Consider the following 18,747-nt stretch of genomic DNA (forward strand, 5'->3'; position numbering starts at 1 on the left):
TCCTGAGGATCCTCAGGAAGTGGAGTCTCTGCTGTGCCTTCTTTACTGTGGTGATGGTGTTGGTAGACCAGGTAAGATCCTCTGCGATGTGCGTACCCAGGAACCTGAAAGCGGGTACCCTTTCCACACAGACCCCATTGATGTAGAGTGGGTCGCATACTACACTGGTTTTTCTGAAGTCAATTATAAGTTCCTTTGTTTTGGAGGAGTTCAGGACAAGATTGTTCACTGAACACCATGCTGCCAGCCTTTGGATTTCATCCCTATAGGCTGTCTCATCTCCTCCTGAGATGAGTCCAACCACAGTCGTGTCATCCGCGAACTTGATGATGGTGTTGGTGGGATGGGTGGGGGCGCAGTCGTGAGTGTAGAGGGAGTAAAGGATGGGGCTCAACACACAGCCCTGTGGTGAGCCGGTGCTCAGTGTAATGGTGGAGGAGAGGTGAGGGCCTATTTTGACGGTCTGGGGGCGGTTGGTCAGGAAGTCCTTGATCCATTGGCAGATGGTTTGGGAAAATCCAAGGTCAGAAAGTTTGGTGACCAGTCTGCTCGGGATGACCGTGTTAAAGGCAGAGCTGAAGTCGAGGAAGAGCATCCTCACATAGCTCCCCTGGTGTTCAAGGTGGGTCAGTCCAGTGTGAAGAGCAGTGTCGATGGCATCCCCTGTAGACCTATTTGCTCTGTAGGCAAACTGGTATGGGTCGAAGGTGGGTGGGAGGCTGGCTTTGATGTGCTGCAGGACCAGTCTCTCGAAGCACTTTGTGATGACCGGTGTGAGTGCTACCGGACGGTAGTCGTTAAGGCCGCTGATGACAGACTTTTTCGGCAGTGGGATGATTGTGGCGGACTTCAGGCAGGGAGGGATGGTGGATTTTAAAAGGGACAGGTTGAAGATTTTTGTGAAGACCTCAGATAATTGGTCTGCACATTCCCTCAGCACTCTGCCCGTCACACCATCGGGGCCTGCAGCTTTCCTGGGATTCACTGCTCTGAGCACGCGCTTAACATCATACTCCTGCACAGTGAAGGTGTTGCTGTCAGGTGCTGGAGAGGGTGTTATGTCTGCCACTGTAGCTTCCACCTCGAAACGAGCAAAGAAACAGTTAAGTTCCTCAGCCAGCGAGGCGTCGCCGTCGGCAGTCGTGCGGTTGCTGGTCTTGTAGTTGGTGATGTGCTGGATGCCTTGCCATACCCGCCGTGGGTCATTGTTGGTAAAGTGGTCCTCAATCTTCCTCTTGTAGGACGCTTTGGCATCCTTGATGCCTCTCTTCAGGTTGGTTCTAGCAGCACTGTATAGAGCTCTATCACTAGACCTGAAGGCGGTGTTACGGTCCTTGAGGAGAGACCTGACATCCTTTGTCATCCAGGGTTTCTGATTGGGATACAACCGGATGCGTTTGTCGACGGTGACATTGTCAACACAGTTTTGGATGTAGCAAAGTACAGTTGATGTGTACTCCTCCAAGTCCTGATCCTCAAAAATATCCCAGTTGGTCCTTTCGAAGCAATCCTGCAGCTGCGAGGAAGCTCCTTCAGGCCATGTCTTAACAGTCTTTATGGTGACTGGAGCTTTCCTCCTGAGTGGGGTGTATGCTGGAGTTAAGAATATGGACAGGTGATCTGACTGCCCCAGGTGTGGTAGTGGTGCTGACCTGAAACCCTTCTTAATATTTGAATAAACCTTGTCTAGTGTGTTTTTCCCCCTGGTAGCACATCTTATGTGTTGTTCAAGTTTCGGGAGAACTGACTTTAGGTCTGCATGATTGAAGTCCCCGGCTATGATGTGGGCTGCTTCTGGATATGTGCTCTGTTGTGAGTTTATTGCACCGAGCAGGTAACCTAAAGCTGTGCTAGCGTTAGCATTCGGTGGGATGTAGACTGCTGTTACTATAACCCCTGTAAATTCACGAGGAAGGTAAAAAGGCCTGCATTTAACTGTTAGGAATTCCAGATCAGGAGAACAATGGCTATCTATGATTTGGATGTTAGTGCACCAGTTGTTGTGCACGTAAATGCATAACCCCCCCCCCCCCCCCTTGCTCTTACCGGAGTCGATGTTTCTGTCCCAACGAAACGCTGTACGCCCGGCTAGCTCAATGGCTCCGTCTGGGATAAATGGATGAAGCCATGTCTCTGTTACTAAGAGAATGCAACAGTCCTCCACGAGTTTGTTTGCTGATATCTGTAGTTTTAGTTCGTCCATTTTGTTGATGATGGATCTGGCGTTGGTGAGAAACATGCTGGGTAGCGGTGGTTTGTGTGGCTGTCTCTTTAGCTTGGCAAGTATACCGGACCGGCGTCCTCGCTTTTGCTTCCTGTTTCTCCTCCGCCTGCGACGCCTGTTCACGCCGACAACTATCCACGGAGCGCCCGGTGTCCTGGCTATCTCTTCCGGTATGTTTTGCGGGTGTGGAAATTCGCGCATAAGGTCCCGATTGCACTGGAATCCTATGATCAGAAGATCCTTTCGGTTGTAAGTAGGATTTGCCTGATTTGCCTGGTTTGCATGACTAAAATTGACTAACAGACATAACACAGATAACACACATAAAACGCACCGAAAGGGAGAGCTGTGAGCCGCTGCGTCCGTGCGCGCCGCCATCTTTACCACCTAATAAAGCTACGCTGCACGCCATCAATAGCAAGAATATCCTTCCTCAAATTTGGAGACCAAAACTGCACACAGTACTCCAGGTGCGGTACAAACTCTGTACAGATAGCACCTGCGGTCAGGAAGGAACCCAGGTCTCTGGCGCTGTAAGGCAGCCACTCTACCGATGCACCAATGTGCACCACTCTACCGATGCACACACTGTTAAACACAAGCTAAACACTGAGTGGGAGAGTCTAGAACTAGAGGTCACAGCCTCAGAATTAAAGAACGTTCTTTCAGGAAGGAGATGATGAGAAATTTCTTTCGTCAGAGGGTGGTGAATCTGTGGAATTCTTTGCCGCAGACGGCTGTGGAGGCCAAGTCAGTGGATATTTCTATGGCAGAGATCGATAGATTCTTGATTAGTGCAGGTGTCAGAGGGTATGAGAAGAGAGGAGAATGGGGTTAGGGTGGAAAGATAGATCAGCCATGATAGACTTGATGGGCCAAATGGCCCAATTCTATGCTTATTCCTTATGACCTTATAATTCAGGCCCGGGGAAGCAAGCTCCATACTTACAAGTGCAGAGACACGACCGACTGTCTGCTCTTCATCAGGTCAATGCCGAACGTCAGTGCAAACCTCCTGCCCAGGTCTTTAATGGCGCTGAAATGGACGGTGGAGCGATCGGTGTACCCCTGATCCTGCAGCAGTTCATTGAACAACTGGAGGGCCACAACAACACAGCACGGGGTCAATATCAAACAATGCTGCCAGCACAACGACATCTTAACTTTAGGGGAAAAGTCTACAGCGATCCTCAATTCCCACCAAAAGCAGGGTTACTGCAGGGCCTGACGGTGTCAGTCCAGGCCATTTCTGACAGCAATGGTCAGATTTTTAGATTTAGAGATACAGCGCGGAAACAGGCCCTTCGGCCCACCGAGTCCGCGCCGCCCAGCGATCCCCGCACATTAACACTATCCTACGCACACTAGGGACAATTTTTTTACATTTACCCAGTCAATTAACCTACACACCAGTACGTCTTCGGAGATCTCGGAGAAAACCCACGCAGGTCACGGGGAGAACGTACAAAACTCCGTACAGACGGCGCCCGTAGTCAGGATGGAACCCGTGTCCACGGCGCTGCATTCGCTGTAAGGCAGCAACTCTACCGCTGCGCCACCTCTGATAGATTGTTGCTTATACACGCTACCCTTTTCCACCAGGATGGGATTTAAAAAAAAAAAAAACAAAGACCAAAGGGCATACTTTAACGTAAGATGGAGAATGTTTAAAGGACGTGCAGGGTAAGTTGCTTCTTTTAAAAATACAGCGAGGGTGGCGAATGCCTGGAAAGGGGTGGGTGGTGGTGGAGGTAGTTGTACCAACGGTGTACTAGAGGCTTTTGGACAGGCGCACAGATATACAAGCAAAGGGGGGGGATATGCACATGGATCAACGTTTTCACACAGAGGGTAGCGTGTATAAGCAACGATCTATCAGAGGTATAAGAAAATAACTGCAGAAGCTGGTACAAATCGAAGGTATTTGTTCACAAAATGCTGGAGTAACTCAGCAGGTCAGGCAGCATCTCGGGAGAGAAGGAATGATTCGTCTGAAGAAGGGTCTCGTCACCCATTCCTTCTCTCCTGAGATGCTGCCTGACCCGCTGAGTTACTCCAGCATTTTGTGAATAAAGATCTATCAGAGGTGGTAGTCGAGGCAGGTACTTTAACACGTTTTAAAAGACATTTGGACGCAAACCAACACAAAACAAAAAAACATCCATCACAGCGAGGAGGTGACTGGAGGAGACTCACTGTGATGGATGTCTCTTTTTTTTGTTTTGTGTTGGTTTGTGATTGTGTGTGTAATTGCTTATTTTTATTGCTCTTATTGTTGGACTGTGGATAACGGAATTTCGTTCTAAAGACTTGGGTTTTTTTAATGAAAATAAAGGCGATTCTGATTCTGACATGTACATTGACAGGAAAGGTTTAGAAGGATATGGGCCAAACACGGGCTGATGGGACTAGGGCAGATGGGGCATCTTGGTCAGCATGGGCAAAGTTGGGCTGAAAGGCGTGTTTTTGTGCTGTGTGACTGTGTCAGAGGTTATGGGGAGAACAGTGTGGGTGTCAGAGGTTATGGCGAGAAGGCAGGAGAATGGGGTCAGGAGGGAGAGTATAAACGAGTTAGATATAGCTCTTGGGGCTAACGGAATCAAGGGACATGGGGAGAAAGCAGGAACGGGGTGCTGATTTAGAATGGTCAGCCATAATCATATTGAATGGCGGAGTAGACTTGACGGGCCAAATGGCCCAACTCTACTCCTATCACGTATGATAACGATGACTATCCTTGCTGGTAAAGGCAGTGTTTGGTCTGCCTGCTTATTATATACAGAGGGTGTGAGTGCCTGGACACAGCTCAGCTGGTCTGACTCTACATGGAGCTATTCCCACGTACCATCCATACTACCTCCCCCACACCCCAGCCCATCTACAACCCCCACCTCCCCGCAAGTTACCCCCTCTCCTGCCGCATCTCACTCTTGCTTCTCCCTCATCTCCTCGCATCCCCGCTCCTGCCCCATCTCCAGCCGGGTGGCACGGTGGCCTATTGGCACGGTGGCCTATTGGCACGGTGGCCTATTGGCAGAGTTGCCGCCTCGCAGCACCAGAGACCCGTGTTCCATCCAGACCACGGGCGCTGCCTGTACGGAGTTTGCGCGTTCTCCCCGTGACCGCGTGGGGTTCCACCAGGAGCTCCGGTTTCCTCCCACGCTCCAAAGGCGTGCAGGTCTGTAAATTGCCCCCCCCGAGTGTGTAGGATAGGACTCGTGTACAGGGTGATCGTTGGTCCGGGCGGGCGGGCTCGGTGCCGGGCCCACGGACGCTGTATCTCTAAACTAAAAAAGCCAAGAGAGTGAAAAACCCTTTTCAAATAGTAGATGTTTGAAAAGCAAGAGAGCGCATGGATGAAGGGGAGACGGCGGGGTTTTAAAGGGAATCTGAGCAGCAAGCTCTTATTGCCCCACACACAGGAGGGTGATGTTTAGAGCATGCTGCCAGAGAAGGTGGTAAAGTCAGATATAATTACAGGTTAACCACCGATTTCCGGCAACTGATGGTCTGGGACTTCCTTTAATCCAGAAGGAAAACAAATGACGAGAGTGCACTTTAAATCCCCCTCCCCTGGAAGTCCCCCCGTCCCCCCACACTGTGGTGGCAAGGCCAGGTAAGGCGGCCAAGACTTCCATGGACGATCAGAGGGCCAAATTTGCCAGGGCCCTGGAGCTCAAGCTCAATCGGAGCCAGCAGATTAGTTTCCACAACTGACTTCCCAGGCCGACTTTGCCGGCCTATATCGCTGTTCAAAAGGGGGCCCAGGCAGACTGCTCCGGTACCGTTAGAGTCATAGATTGATACAGTGTGGAAACAGGCCCTTCGGCCCAACTCACCCACACCGGCCAACAATGTCCCAGCTACCCTAGTCCCACTTGCCTGCGCTTGGTCCATAACCCTTCAAACCCGTCCTATCCATGTACCTGTCCAACTGTTTCTAAAACAATGGGATGGTCCCAGCCTTAACTACCTCCTCAGGCAGCTTGTTCCATACGCCCACCACCCTCTGTGTGAAAAAGTTACCCCTCGGATTCCTATTAAATCTTTTCCCCTTCACCTCGAACCTATGTCCTCTGGTCCTCGATTCCCCTACTCTGGGCAAGAGACTCTGTGCATCTACCCGATCTATTCCTCTCATGATTTTGTACACCTCTATAAGATCTCCCCTCATCCTCCTGCGCTCCATGGAATAGAGACCCAGCCTGCTCAACCTCTCCCTATGGCTCACACCCTCTAGTCCTGGCAACATCCTCGCAAACATCCGCTTCTCGGAGGCAGTGATCTCGGTTGGTCCGGCCAAACAGATAACTTAGAAAGGCTCTGGGACCAAGGGTGCCGGAAAATCGGTGGTGGGCCTGCACTATAGTTAAGAGGCATTTAAATAGACACTTAAATAGGCAACAGCAAGGAGGATGCCGTTTCAAATGAAGGCAAACGGGATTAATATACGTGGGTCAGCATGACTGATGTGCCAAAGGGCCCAATCTGTGTTCTATGACTATGTCATTAGTGCAAGATCCCAAGATGACCAAGAAAGTCCATCAGAAATTAAGTGGTTGTCGAAAGAGTAAAAATCACAAAGAATTCATAAATTAATTGTACCCGGAAGTAGAAAGTCGAGCTTTAGACTTTAGAGAAACAGCGGGGAAATGGGCCCTTCGGCCCATCGACTCCGCGCCGACCAGCGATCACCCCGTACGCTAACCTTATCCTACACATTTGAGGTCATTTACAATGATCTCACATTAAGCCAATTCACCCACAAACTATCATATATGGTGGGACTGTCATATGTTGAAAGACTGGAGCGACTAAGCTTGTACACACTGGAATTTAGAAGGATGAGAGGGGATCTTATCGAAACGTATAAGATTATTAAGGGGTTGGACACGTTAGAGGCAGGAAACGTGTTCCCAATGTTGGGGGAGTCCAGAACAAGGGGCCACAGTTTAAGAATAAGGGGTAGGCCATTTAGAACTGAGATGAGGAAAAACTTTTTCAGTCAGAGAGTTGTGAATCTGTGGAATTCTCTGCCTCAGAAGGCAGTGGAGGCCAATTCTCTGAATGCATTCAAGAGAGAGCTAGATAGAGCTCTTAAGGATAGCGGAGTCAGGGGGTATGGGGAAAAGGCAGGAACAGGGTACTGATTGAGAATGATCAGCCATGATCACATTGAATGGCGGTGCGTACAGGCTCGAAGGGCCGAATGGCCTCCTCCTGCACATATTGTCTAAACCCTCACTTCTATGGAATGTTGTAGGAAACCGGAGCACCCAGAAAAAAACAACGCTGTCACAGGGAGAACGTACAAACTCCATACAGACAGCAGCCGTTATCAGGCTTGTAGATAGACACAAGGTGTTGGGGGTAACTCAGCGGATGAGGCAGCGTCTTTGGAGAAGAGGAATAGGTGACATTTCAGGTTGAGACCCCTTTTCAGACTCTAATCTCTGGCGCTGTGAGGCAGATCTGCCGCTGTGCCACCCTTGGCTCTGCACCATAGTGTGACTGTTGTCAATTAGTCAGCGCTCTTTCAAGTATTTTGAATACATGGGTTTTGTGTTATACCTGTACCCCCTATACACAGATAGGCACAGACACATAATAAAACAGCTCGTAGATCAGTGGTGAGTCTATAGGTTTATTGAAGCTTTTAACAATGTGCATTATTAAACAGAGAGAACCTAGAGTATTTCCTTAAGGCATTCAATAAACCGACTTGCTCGATAGAGTCAACACTGATTACGAGCCAACAAGAACCCAAACAGTCTTTCCAGGTGAGGCAGAGGTTCACCTGCACCTCCTCCAACCTCTTCTACTGTATCCGCTGTTCCAGGTGTCAACTTCTCTACATCGGCGAGACCAAGTGCAGGCTCGGAGATCGTTTCGCTGAACACCTCCGCTCAGTCCGTCTTAACCAACCTGATCTCCCGGTGGACAGCACTTCAACTTCCCCTCCCACTCCCAATCTGACCTTTCTGTCCTGGGCCTCCTCCATTGTCAGAGTGAGGCCCAGTGCAAATTGTAGGAACAGCACCTCATATTTTGCTTGGGTAGTTTACAGCCCAGCGGTATGAACATTGACTTCTCTAACTTCAGATAGCCCTTGCTTTCGGTCTATATCGCAGTTCTCCCACTAGTCTTCCTGTCTCCGACTACATTCTATATTTGTCCCGCCCCCTACCCTGACATCAGTTTGAAGAAGGGTCTCGACCGAAACGTCACCCATTACTTCTCTCCAGAGATGCTGCCTGACCTGCTGAGTTAGTTACTCCAGCATTTTGTGTCTACCTACGGTTTAAACCAGTAGTGCATTCGGCAGAATGCCCCATGGGAACTCCACTCGCCCCCCTGCAGGACCTATACATCAGGGGGTGCAGATCCAGAGCAAGCAAGATCATGAGGGACCCCTACCACCCCAGCAATGGACTGTTCCAGATGCTACGGTCAGGCAAATGCCTCCGCTGTCACGCTGTGAAAACAGAGAGGACGAGACGGAGTTTCTTCCCACAGGGCATCAGGACTGTTAACTTTTATAACTCCAGGGACTAAATTTTGTCTTCTCTGTATTAACTTTATTTATATGCTGTAACTGTAATTCTTTTTTGTGCACAATCCGCAGGCATTGTCACTTTCATTTCACTGCTCATCGTGTATGTGTATGTGACAAATAAACTCGACTTGACTTGACCAGCATGTGCAATTTTGTTCCTACTGATTACGAGCCGTTTTATTTTGTGTCTGTGCCTATCTGAGTAACGCCAGTCATTGGGTACGGGTAGAGCACAAAATTCCCTCCTACAAAGAGCACGAGGAGAGTGGGATTAGACGGGCTTGTACAACGGAGCGGAGGGATTGTTACTGAATTGTAACAGTGTGACTGTGCTGATCTACTCACCTGCTGCAGGCTGAGCAGCAGCGTCTTGGCGCATTCCACCTTATCGATCTGTCGGGCTTTGCTCAGCATCTCCTTAATAATGTCGCCGTAATCGCTGTAGTACTGGAAGAGAGAGCAGAGTTCAGCAACGTTGCCAGGGTGCCAATTCCACACATGCAATGTCTCAGAGCTCCTCGGAACATCATCCTTGTTGCACATCTGTTAGCAGGTCCCTGCTCTCCCCTGTCCACACCGGGACCTAGATATCCCCCCTTTCAATCATGCTTTTACACCCTCACCCCACCTTCCCACCCTGCTGCTCAATGCAATCTTCCAATCGCAGTCTAACCATTTAGTTGCAGCTGTAACGTCACGCCCCATCTCGTACCCGAAGCCACAGTCTGTCCCAAGGCAAGCACACAAATGCCTTGATCTCCCAAGATAGACACAAAATGGCGGAGCAACTCAGCGGGTCTGGCAACCTCTCTGGAGAAAAGGGACAGGTGGCGTTTCAGGTCGAGACACTTCTTCTTCAGACTGGGTTCGATCTCAAGTCACCGATCCATGTTCTCCAGGGATGATTCAGATTTTTAGATTTAGAGATACAGTGCGGAAACAGGGCCTTCGGCCCACCGAGTCCGCGCCGCCCAGCGATCCCTGCACATTAACGCTATCCTACACACTAGGGACAATTTTTTAAAAACATTTTACCCAGTCAATTAACCTACATACCTGTACGTCTTTGGAGTGTGGGAGGAGACCGAAGATCTCGGAGAAAACCCACGCGGGTCACAGGGAGAACGTACAAACTCCGTACAGACGGCGCCCGTAGTCAGGATGGAACCTGAGTCTCCGGCGCTGCATTCGCTGTAAGGCAGCAAGTCTACCGCTGTGCCACCGTGCCGCCCTGACCCGCTGAGTCACTCCACCATTTTGTGTCTATCTTTGGTGCAAACCAGCATCTGCAGTTCCTTCCAACACACCTTGATCTCCCAGACTGTATTGCCTCACACTTGCCACTGTAGGCTGTGGTATTTGGTACCAGTTGACCCTGCACCAAATTGTGCTGATTTCTCCCTCTCCCTCAATCCTCTGCAATAGTTTTCCTACCAAAGATGCAAGTGCTACTAGCCGTAGTTTCTGGCCTTACCCCAACTGTCCTTTAAAATAAGGAAACAACATTAGCTATCTTCTCGAAGGTATTTATTCACAAAATGCTGGAGTAACTCAGCAGGTCAGGCAGCATCTCGGGAGAGAAGGAATGGGTGACGTTTCGGGTCGAGACCTTCCTTTGTCCCGCAGCGGGGCACAGCTCACACCCCTCGCCTGCACGGATCATAGTCGGGGGGGGGGGGGGGGGGGGGGGGCTGCCCAGAACGAAGGGAGGCCCGGCGCTGGAGAGAGCCCACCCAGGACAAAGGAGGACCCACAGGGAGACACAAAATGCTGGAGTAACTCAGCGGATCAGCGAGGTCTCGACCCGAAACGTCACCCATTCCTTCTCTCCCGAGATGCTGCCTGACCTGCTGAGTTACTCCAGCATTTTGTGAATAAATACCTTCGATTTGTACCAGCATCTGCAGTTATTTTCTTATATTAGCTATCTTCTGTTTGACACAAACTGCCGGAGTAACTCAGCCGGTCAGGCAGCATATTGGGAGAGAACAAGGGGCCACAGTTTAAGAATAAGGGGTAGGCCATTTAGAACTGAGATGAGGAAAACCTTTTTCAGTCAGAGAGTTGTGAATCTGTGGAAGTCTCTGCCTCAGAAGGCAGTGGAGGCCAATTCTCTGAATGCATTCAAGAGAGAGTTAGATAGAGCTCTTAAGGATAGCGGAGTCAGGGGGTATGGGGAGAAGGCAGGAACGGGGTACTGATTGAGAATGATCAGCCATGAACACATTGAATGGCGGTGCTGGCTCGAAGGGCCGAATGGCCTCCTCCTGCACCTATTGTCTATAGAAGGAATGGGTGACGTTTCAGGTCGAGACCCTTCTTCCGTCAGAAGAAGGGTCTCGAGCCGAAACGTCACCCATTCCTTCTCTCCAGAGATGCTGTCTGTTCCGCTGAGTTACTCCGGCATTTTGTGCCTACCTTCGATTTTAACTAGCATCTGCAGTTTTTTTCCCCTACACATTAGCTGTCTTCTGGCACCTTGCTCGTGACTGTTGATGAAGCAAATCTCTATCAGTACCATCTTCACTTGTCATCCTGAGTTTAGTTTATTGTCACGTGTACCAAGTGCAGTGAAAAGCTTTTGTTGCGCGCTAATCAGTCAGTGGGAAGACTTTACATGATCACAATCGGGCCATCCACAATGTACAGATACTTGATAAAGGGAATGATGTCAATAACATTTAGTGCAAGACAGTCCGATCAGAGCTAGTCCGAGGGTCTCCAACGAGGTAGATTGTAGCTCAGGACCGCTCTCTAGTTATTAGTAGCATGTTTCAGTTGCCTGATAACTGCTGGGAAGAAACTCCCTTGCAGGAACATGTTGACTTTGAGCTCTTACTGTCTCTTTTAAACACCTCGCACTTTAGTATTGGAATACAGCACGGAAACACGCCCTTCGGCCCACCGAGTCCGCACCCACCAGCGATCCCTGCACATTAACACTACCCCCCACACACACACACAATAGGGACAATTTTAAATTTACACCAACCCAATTAACCTACAAACCTGTACGTCTTTGGAGTGTGGGAGGAAACCAAAGATCTCCGAGAAATCCCACACAGGTCATGGGGAGAACGTACAAACTCCGTACAGACAAGCATCCGTTGTCAGGATCGAACCCGGGTCTCTGGCGCTGTGAGGCAGTAGCTTTTGTTTTAGAGATATAGCGCAGGTACAGGCCCTTCGGCCCACCGGGTCCGCGCCGCCCAGCGATCCCCGCACATTAACACTATCCTACACCCACGAGGGACAATTTTTACATTTGCCCAGCCAATTAACCTACAAACCTGTACGTCTTTGGAGTGTGGGAGGAAACCGCAGATCTCTGAGAAATCCCACGCAGGTCACGGGGAGAACGTACAAACTCTGTACAGACAGCGCCCGCGATCGGGATCGAACACGGGTCTCTGGCGCTGTGAGGCAGCAGCTCTACCGCTACGCCACCGCGCAGTGTCAAATATGACCAGTCTTCTACCTTCATATATTGTTTGAAGATGTCGGCTGCAGTCCTGAGATCCACCATGTTGTAGATAATGAGCTTGCAGAATCCAGCCAGGAAATTCCTCCTCTTATGCAGCATCTCAATCTTCACCGTCTCATCTAAACACAAACACATCGGGGTTATATCCTAACCATACATCACGGACAATCCCGTGACAGCACCCAGCAAAGACAAGGCTGGATTCAAAAGCTCTGGGAATCCCAGGTACAGAGGCCGATGAATATATGCAGGAAACAAGTGCTTGTTCATAACACAGAGGAGCAGAATTAGGCCATTCGGCCCATTGAGTCTACTCTGCCATTCAATCATGGCTGATCTATCTTTCCCTCTCAACCCCATTCTCCTGCCTTCTCCCCGTAACCTTTGACACCCTAGAATCAAGAATCTGGTAATCTCCGCTTTAACAATACACAATGACTTGGCCTCCACCTCCGTCTATGGCAATTAATTCCACAGATTCACCACCCTCTGGCTAAAGGAATCCCCTCTCATCTCCTCTCTAAAAGGTATGTCATGAGCGACAATTTACAGAAGCCAATTAAGCTACAAACCTGCACGTTCTTTGGAATGTGAGAGGAAACAGAGGGACCCGGAGAAAATTCATACAATCACACGGAAAACTCCGATCAGACAGCACACATTGTCAGGATGGAACCCGGGTCTCCGGCTCTAAGGCAGCAACTCTATCTCTGTGCTACAATGAAAGAAACAGGTCCTGCAGCCCGAGGAAGGCCTGAATTATTTTTTTTCCAGTCAGAGTTGTGAATCTGTGGAATTCTCTGCCTCAGAAGGCAGTGGAGGCCAATTCTCTGAATGCATTCAAGAGAGAGCTAGATAGAGCTCTTAAGGATAGCGGAGTCAGGGGGTATGGGGAGAAGGCAGGAACGGGGTACTGATTGAGAATGATCAGCCATGATCACATTAATAATAATAATAATAATGTATTACATTTATATAGCGCTTTTCATACACTCAAAGACGCTTTACAGGGATTTAAAGAACATAGGGAAGTGAATAAATAGATAAATAAGTAAACGAACAGAGAAAGGAGACAGAAGGTGAGGTGACCTTCAGTGGTTGAAGGCAGTACTGAACAGGTGAGACTTCAGTGATGTTTTGAATGTGGTGAGTGAGGAGGAGTCTCTGACGGTTTGGGGTAGTGAGTTCCATAGGGTGGGAGCAGCGATGGAGAAAGCCCTGTCCCCCCAGGATCTCAGTTTGGTCCGGATGGGGGGGGGATAGGAGATTGGCAGCAGCAGAGCAGGTGGGAGTGTGCCTGTGGAGGAGGTCAGTCAGGTAGGATGGGGCCAGGTTATGGAGGGCTTTGTAGGTCATGAGGAGGATTTTGTACTGGATTCTCTGGGGGATGGGGAGCCAGTGGAGTTTGTAAAGGACGGGGGTGATATGGTCACGGATCGGGGTGTGGGTGAGTAGACGGGCAGCGGAGTTTTGAATGTATTGAAGTTTACTGATGATTTTTGAGGGTGCGCCATAGAGGAAGGAGGCTGTTGCAGTAGTCCAGACGGGAGGTGGTGAAGGCGTGGATGAGGGTTTCTGCAGCTGTGGAGGAGAGGGATGGACGGAGACGGGCAATGTTTTTGAGGTGGAAGAAGGCTGTCTTTGTGATGTGTTTGTCGAAGGAGAGGGTTTGATCAAAGATGATTCCAAGATTCCGGATGTGAGGGGAGGTGGATACTGGGAGACCATCAATATTGAGGATGAAGTTTTGGGTGGATTTGGTGAGCGTTTTTGGACCAATGATGATGATTTCAGATTTGTTGCAGTTGAGTTTGAGGAAATTTGATTGAAGCCAAGATTTTATTTCAGTGATGCAGTTTGTCAGTGTAGAGTGTGTGGTGGTGGAGATTGACTTGGTGGAGATGAGGAGCTGGATATCATCGGCGCAGCAGTGGAAGTTGAGACCATGACGGCGGATTAATTGACCATGGGGGAACAGGTAGAGGATGAAGAGGAGGGGGCCAAGGACTGAGCCTTGGGGGACACCTTGGGGGAGGGGAGCGGTAGGGAATTTACAGTTGTTAATGGAGATGAACTGGTGCCTGTCAGAGAGGTAAGATTTGAACCAGGATAGGGCTGTGCCGGTGATGTTAAAGGAGGTTTCAAGTCGGGTGAGGAGAATGGAGTGATTTATGGTGTCAAAGGCGGTGCTGAGGTCAAGTAGGATGAGGATGTTGAGGTTGCCAGCGTCGGAGGAGAGGAAAAGGTCGTTTATGATTTTGAGGAGCGCAGTTTCAGTACAGTGGTTGGAGCGGAATCCGGATTGGAAAGTTTCATACAGGTTATTGGTAGAGAGGTGGTATTTGAGTTGGGAAGCTACAGCACGTTCCAAAACTTTGGACAGAAAGGGTAGGTTGGAGATTGGTCTGAAGTTGTTTGGGGTGTCAGGGTTGAGACCAGGTTTTTTCAGAATGGGGGTGACAGCAGCGATTTTGAGGGATGGCGGGACGATGCCAGTGGACAGGGAGGAGTTTATTGTTGCAGTGATAAGTGGAGAGAGAGCAGGAAGGCAGGCCTTGACAAAGCTGGAGGGGATGGGGTCCAGAGAGCAGGTGGCAGTTTTTATTCCTGTGAAGAGGTCAGAGAGGTCGGTGGTGGAGACTGGGGAGAACTGAGGCAGGGGTTGACAGGATAAGGGGGGGCAGGTGGTTTGAGGGGGAGCAGGTGCGTTGGTGGTTAAGGTGCTGTAGATGTTGTCTATTTTGCTTTGGAAGAATGAAAGGAAAGTGGTGCATTTGTCAACTGTGAATGATTGGGAGATGGTGTCATGGGGGCTGAGGAGTTTGTTTATTGTAGAGAAGAGTGTTTATGGGTTTCCGGAGCCAGAGTGAATTATTTGAGAGTAGTAGGTGGAGTGGGCACGGGAGAGGGCATCTTTGTAGTGCTGCAGGTGGTCTTTGTAGACTTGGGAGTGAATTGTATGGCAGTGCTGGCTGACATTGAATGGCAGTGCTGGCTCGAAGGGCCGAATGGCCTCCTCCTGCACCTATTGTCTATTGAGTCCACACTGGCTATCGATCACCTGTTCTCAGTAGCTCGGCAGTTCAGGCAGCATATGCAGCTCCTCAGAGAAAGGAGGAGCATTGTACCTACTGAAGCCTGTGTGGCTTCTCTGAAAGCTCCTCACCATCTCCATCTTCCTCGGGCTCCACAAACACGTGGTCCATGACGAAACTCAGCAGCTCAGACACAAGAGAGACGTCTGCCGTGAAGACCAGGAGCCGGAGCTCCTCGTTCCCATCCTTTGTCATCTGAGCGCTGAAGATCACCAGGAGGTCACAGAGCAAGGTGAAGGACTGCGGAGAACGAAAGGATGATCAGCAAAGTTATGAACCCAGACTTCCGCACAGCACAGCGATCAGACTAAGCAGGGGGAGAGAGGTACTGTGTTGTACACAAAACATTGTCCGCCCACTCCCTCCACAGCCGACTCATTCTGTTTGAAGTGGCAGAGAAGAAATGGAAACACTCAGTAGGTCATGCAGCTCCTGCTATTCCTTGTTCACCACCACCCACACCGTACATACTTGTACAAGTATGAGTTTAGGATCGAACTGGCGTTGGGAGGCGGCAGCTCTACCAGCTGAAGCACTTTGCCACCCACCTGTACTTTCTCTACGAAGATCGACACAAAATGCTGGGTCAGGCAGTATCTCCGGAGAAAAGAAATGGGTGCCTTTTCGGTTCGGAACCCTACTTCAGACGGTTTAGTCTGAAGAAGGGTTCCGACCCAAAACGTCACCCATTCCTTTTCACTGGAGATGCTGCCTGACCCGCCGAGTTACTCCAACACTTTGTGTCTATCTTCAATATAAACTAGCATCTGCAGTTCCTTCACACACATTACTTTCTCCACCCACCCCCTCCCCCCCCATATCAGTACACACCGACTGAGTTTTCAGAAGTCAGGCATCAGTCCGTAGTTTAGTTCAGTTTTTCAGTTTAGAGATACAGCGCGGAAACAGGCCCACTGAGTCCACACTGACCACGTTTCTTATCGAAACGTATAAGATTATTAAGGGGTTGGACACGTTAGAGGCAGGAAACATGTTCCCAATGTTGGGGGAGTCCAGAACAAGGGGCCACAGTTTAAGAATAAAGGGTAGGCCATTTAGAACTGAGATGAGGAAAAACTTTTTCAGTCAGAGAGTTGTGAATCTGTGGAATTCTCTGCCTCAGAAGGCAGTGGAGGCCAATTCTCTGAATGCATTCAAGAGAGAGCTGGATCGAGCTCTTAAGGATAGTGGAGTTAGGGGGTATGGGGAGAAGGCAGGAACGGGGTACTGATTGAGAATGATCAGCCAGGATCACATTGAATGGCGGTGCGTACAGGCTCGAAGGGCCGAATGGCCTCCTCCTGCACCGATTGTCTATTGACCAGCGATCCCGGCACACTAGCACCATCCTACATACACGAGGAACAATTTAAAAAAATATTGATACCAAGCCAATTAACCTACAAACGCAGAAACAGGCCCTTCGGCTCACTGACAAGTGATCCCCGCACACTAACACCATCCTACACACGCGAGGGACATTTAAAAAAAAACATTTATACCAAGCCAATTAACCTACAAACCTGTCCGTCTGGAGCGTGGAAGGAAACGGAAGACCTTGGAATAAACCCACGCAGGTCACTGGGAGAATGTACAAACTCCGTACAGACAAGGACGGCTAGTCAGGATGGTAGCCGGGTCTCTGGCGCTGTGAGGCAGTAGCTCTGCCACTACGCCACCGTGCCGGTACATGGATTGGTGTTGTGGGATGTTTCATTGTACCTTCTCCTTGATGCTCACTAACCTGCTCTCTCACTCGTGAGCTGATGTTGGACAGGCCATGCTGACACGCCCTGAGGACCATGTTCCGTTGCTTCCGCAGAGCGATGAGCTGCTCCTGTGGAGAACGTCGAGTGCACATTAGGCGACAATAACCCGATCTCTTTCCAGCGCGGCATCTCCAAACCCTCACCCCTCCCCACCACATCACTCCTGGACAACTCTTCCCTCAGCTCACAACCCCCAGGTTATCTGGTGAAGCTCCAAGTTCAGACTCGACCGCACCTGCGCTCACTGTAAAGCCGAACCGGGCTGGCACTTGGAAAGGCTCGGTCGTTTCATGAACAAAGGTTGCTGGGGTTCGGCTTGTATCTGCCAACACGATTGAAGTAAGAGTATTGCGTACAGTTTTGGTCTCCTAATCTGAGGAAAGACATTCTTGCCATAGAGGGAGTACAGACAAGGTTCACCAGATTGATCCCTGGGATGGCAGGACTTTCATATGAAGAAAGACTGGATAGACTCGGCTTGTACTCGCTGGAATTTAGAAGATTGAGGGGGGGATCTTATAGAAACGTACAAAATTCTTAAGGGGTTGGACAGGCTAGATGCAGGAAGATTGTTCCCGATGTTGGGGAAGTCCAGAACAAGGGGTCACAGTTTAAGGATAAGGGGGAAGTCTTTTAGGACCGAGATGAGAAAGTTTTTTTTCACACAGAGAGTGGTGAATCTGTGGAATTCTCTGCCACAGAAGGTAGTTGAGGCCAGTTCATTGGCTATATTTAAGAGGGAGTTAGATGTGGCCCTTGTGGCTAAAGGGATCAGGGGGTATGGAGAGAAGGCAGGTACGGGATACTGAGTTGGATGATTAGCCATGATCATATTGAATGGTGGTGCAGGCTCGAAGGGCCGAATGGCCTACTCCTGCACTTATTTTCTATGTTGCTATGAGACAGGCGCAAGAGACTGCAGGTGCTGGAATCATGAGCAAAGCACAAAGTGCTGGAGGAACTCAGCAGGTCAGGCAACATCTGGGACTTTAGAGATACAGCGTGGAAACACGCCCTTCGGCCCATCGAGTCTGCACCAACCAGCAATACACGCATTAGGGACAATTTACAGAAGCCAATTAACCTGGAAACATGCACGTCTTTGGAGTGCGGGAGGAAATCGGAGAAAACCACCAGGTCACAGGGAGGACATATAAACACCATACAGACTGCACCCGTAGCCAAGATCGAACACGGGTCTCTGGCGCTGTAAGGCAGCAACTCTTCCACTGCACTGTCTCGCGGGAGAGCATGGATAGATGATGTTTTGGGTTGGGATCCTTCTTCAGGCTCAATGCGCTTGGAAGATTCAGTGGATCAGCAGTTAACACCCATCAGATCAATGTGGCTAAATTGAGCCAATATCACCGCTGAAGGGCCTCGACCCGAAACGTCACCCATTCCTTCTCTCCAGAGATGCTGCCTGCCCTGCTGAGTTACTCCAGCATTGTGTGTCTATCATCGCTGACAATGTCAAGTTCCCATTAGCTGAAGAGCCACTGGACAGTTCTGAGGCTAAAGATTTGCTTGGAAGTGGGAGTCTGTTGTGGAGGGTTGCTTTTCTGATTGGAGGGCTGTGATCGGTACTGGTGCACACTTGCACGTTATAGAAAATAGAT

General features: G+C 49.8%; 1 protein-coding gene across 1 annotated transcript in view; it reads right to left on the bottom strand.

Annotated features, from left to right (window-relative positions):
- stag3 (STAG3 cohesin complex component) overlaps positions 1 to 18,747 on the bottom strand; it is a 127,847-nt gene that overhangs the window by 33,878 nt on the left and 75,222 nt on the right. Inside the window, exons 25-29 of the mRNA XM_078428188.1 lie at positions 17,104 to 17,196; positions 15,431 to 15,599; positions 12,259 to 12,383; positions 9,126 to 9,227; positions 3,174 to 3,319 (exon numbers count right to left, since the gene is read on the bottom strand). Coding sequence (XP_078284314.1) covers positions 3,174 to 3,319; positions 9,126 to 9,227; positions 12,259 to 12,383; positions 15,431 to 15,599; positions 17,104 to 17,196 — 635 coding nt within the window. The remainder of the gene's footprint in view (positions 1 to 3,173; positions 3,320 to 9,125; positions 9,228 to 12,258; positions 12,384 to 15,430; positions 15,600 to 17,103; positions 17,197 to 18,747) is intronic.

This window comes from Rhinoraja longicauda, chromosome 34 (genome assembly GCF_053455715.1).
Source record: "Rhinoraja longicauda isolate Sanriku21f chromosome 34, sRhiLon1.1, whole genome shotgun sequence".
Lineage (NCBI taxonomy): Eukaryota > Metazoa > Chordata > Chondrichthyes > Rajiformes > Arhynchobatidae > Rhinoraja > Rhinoraja longicauda.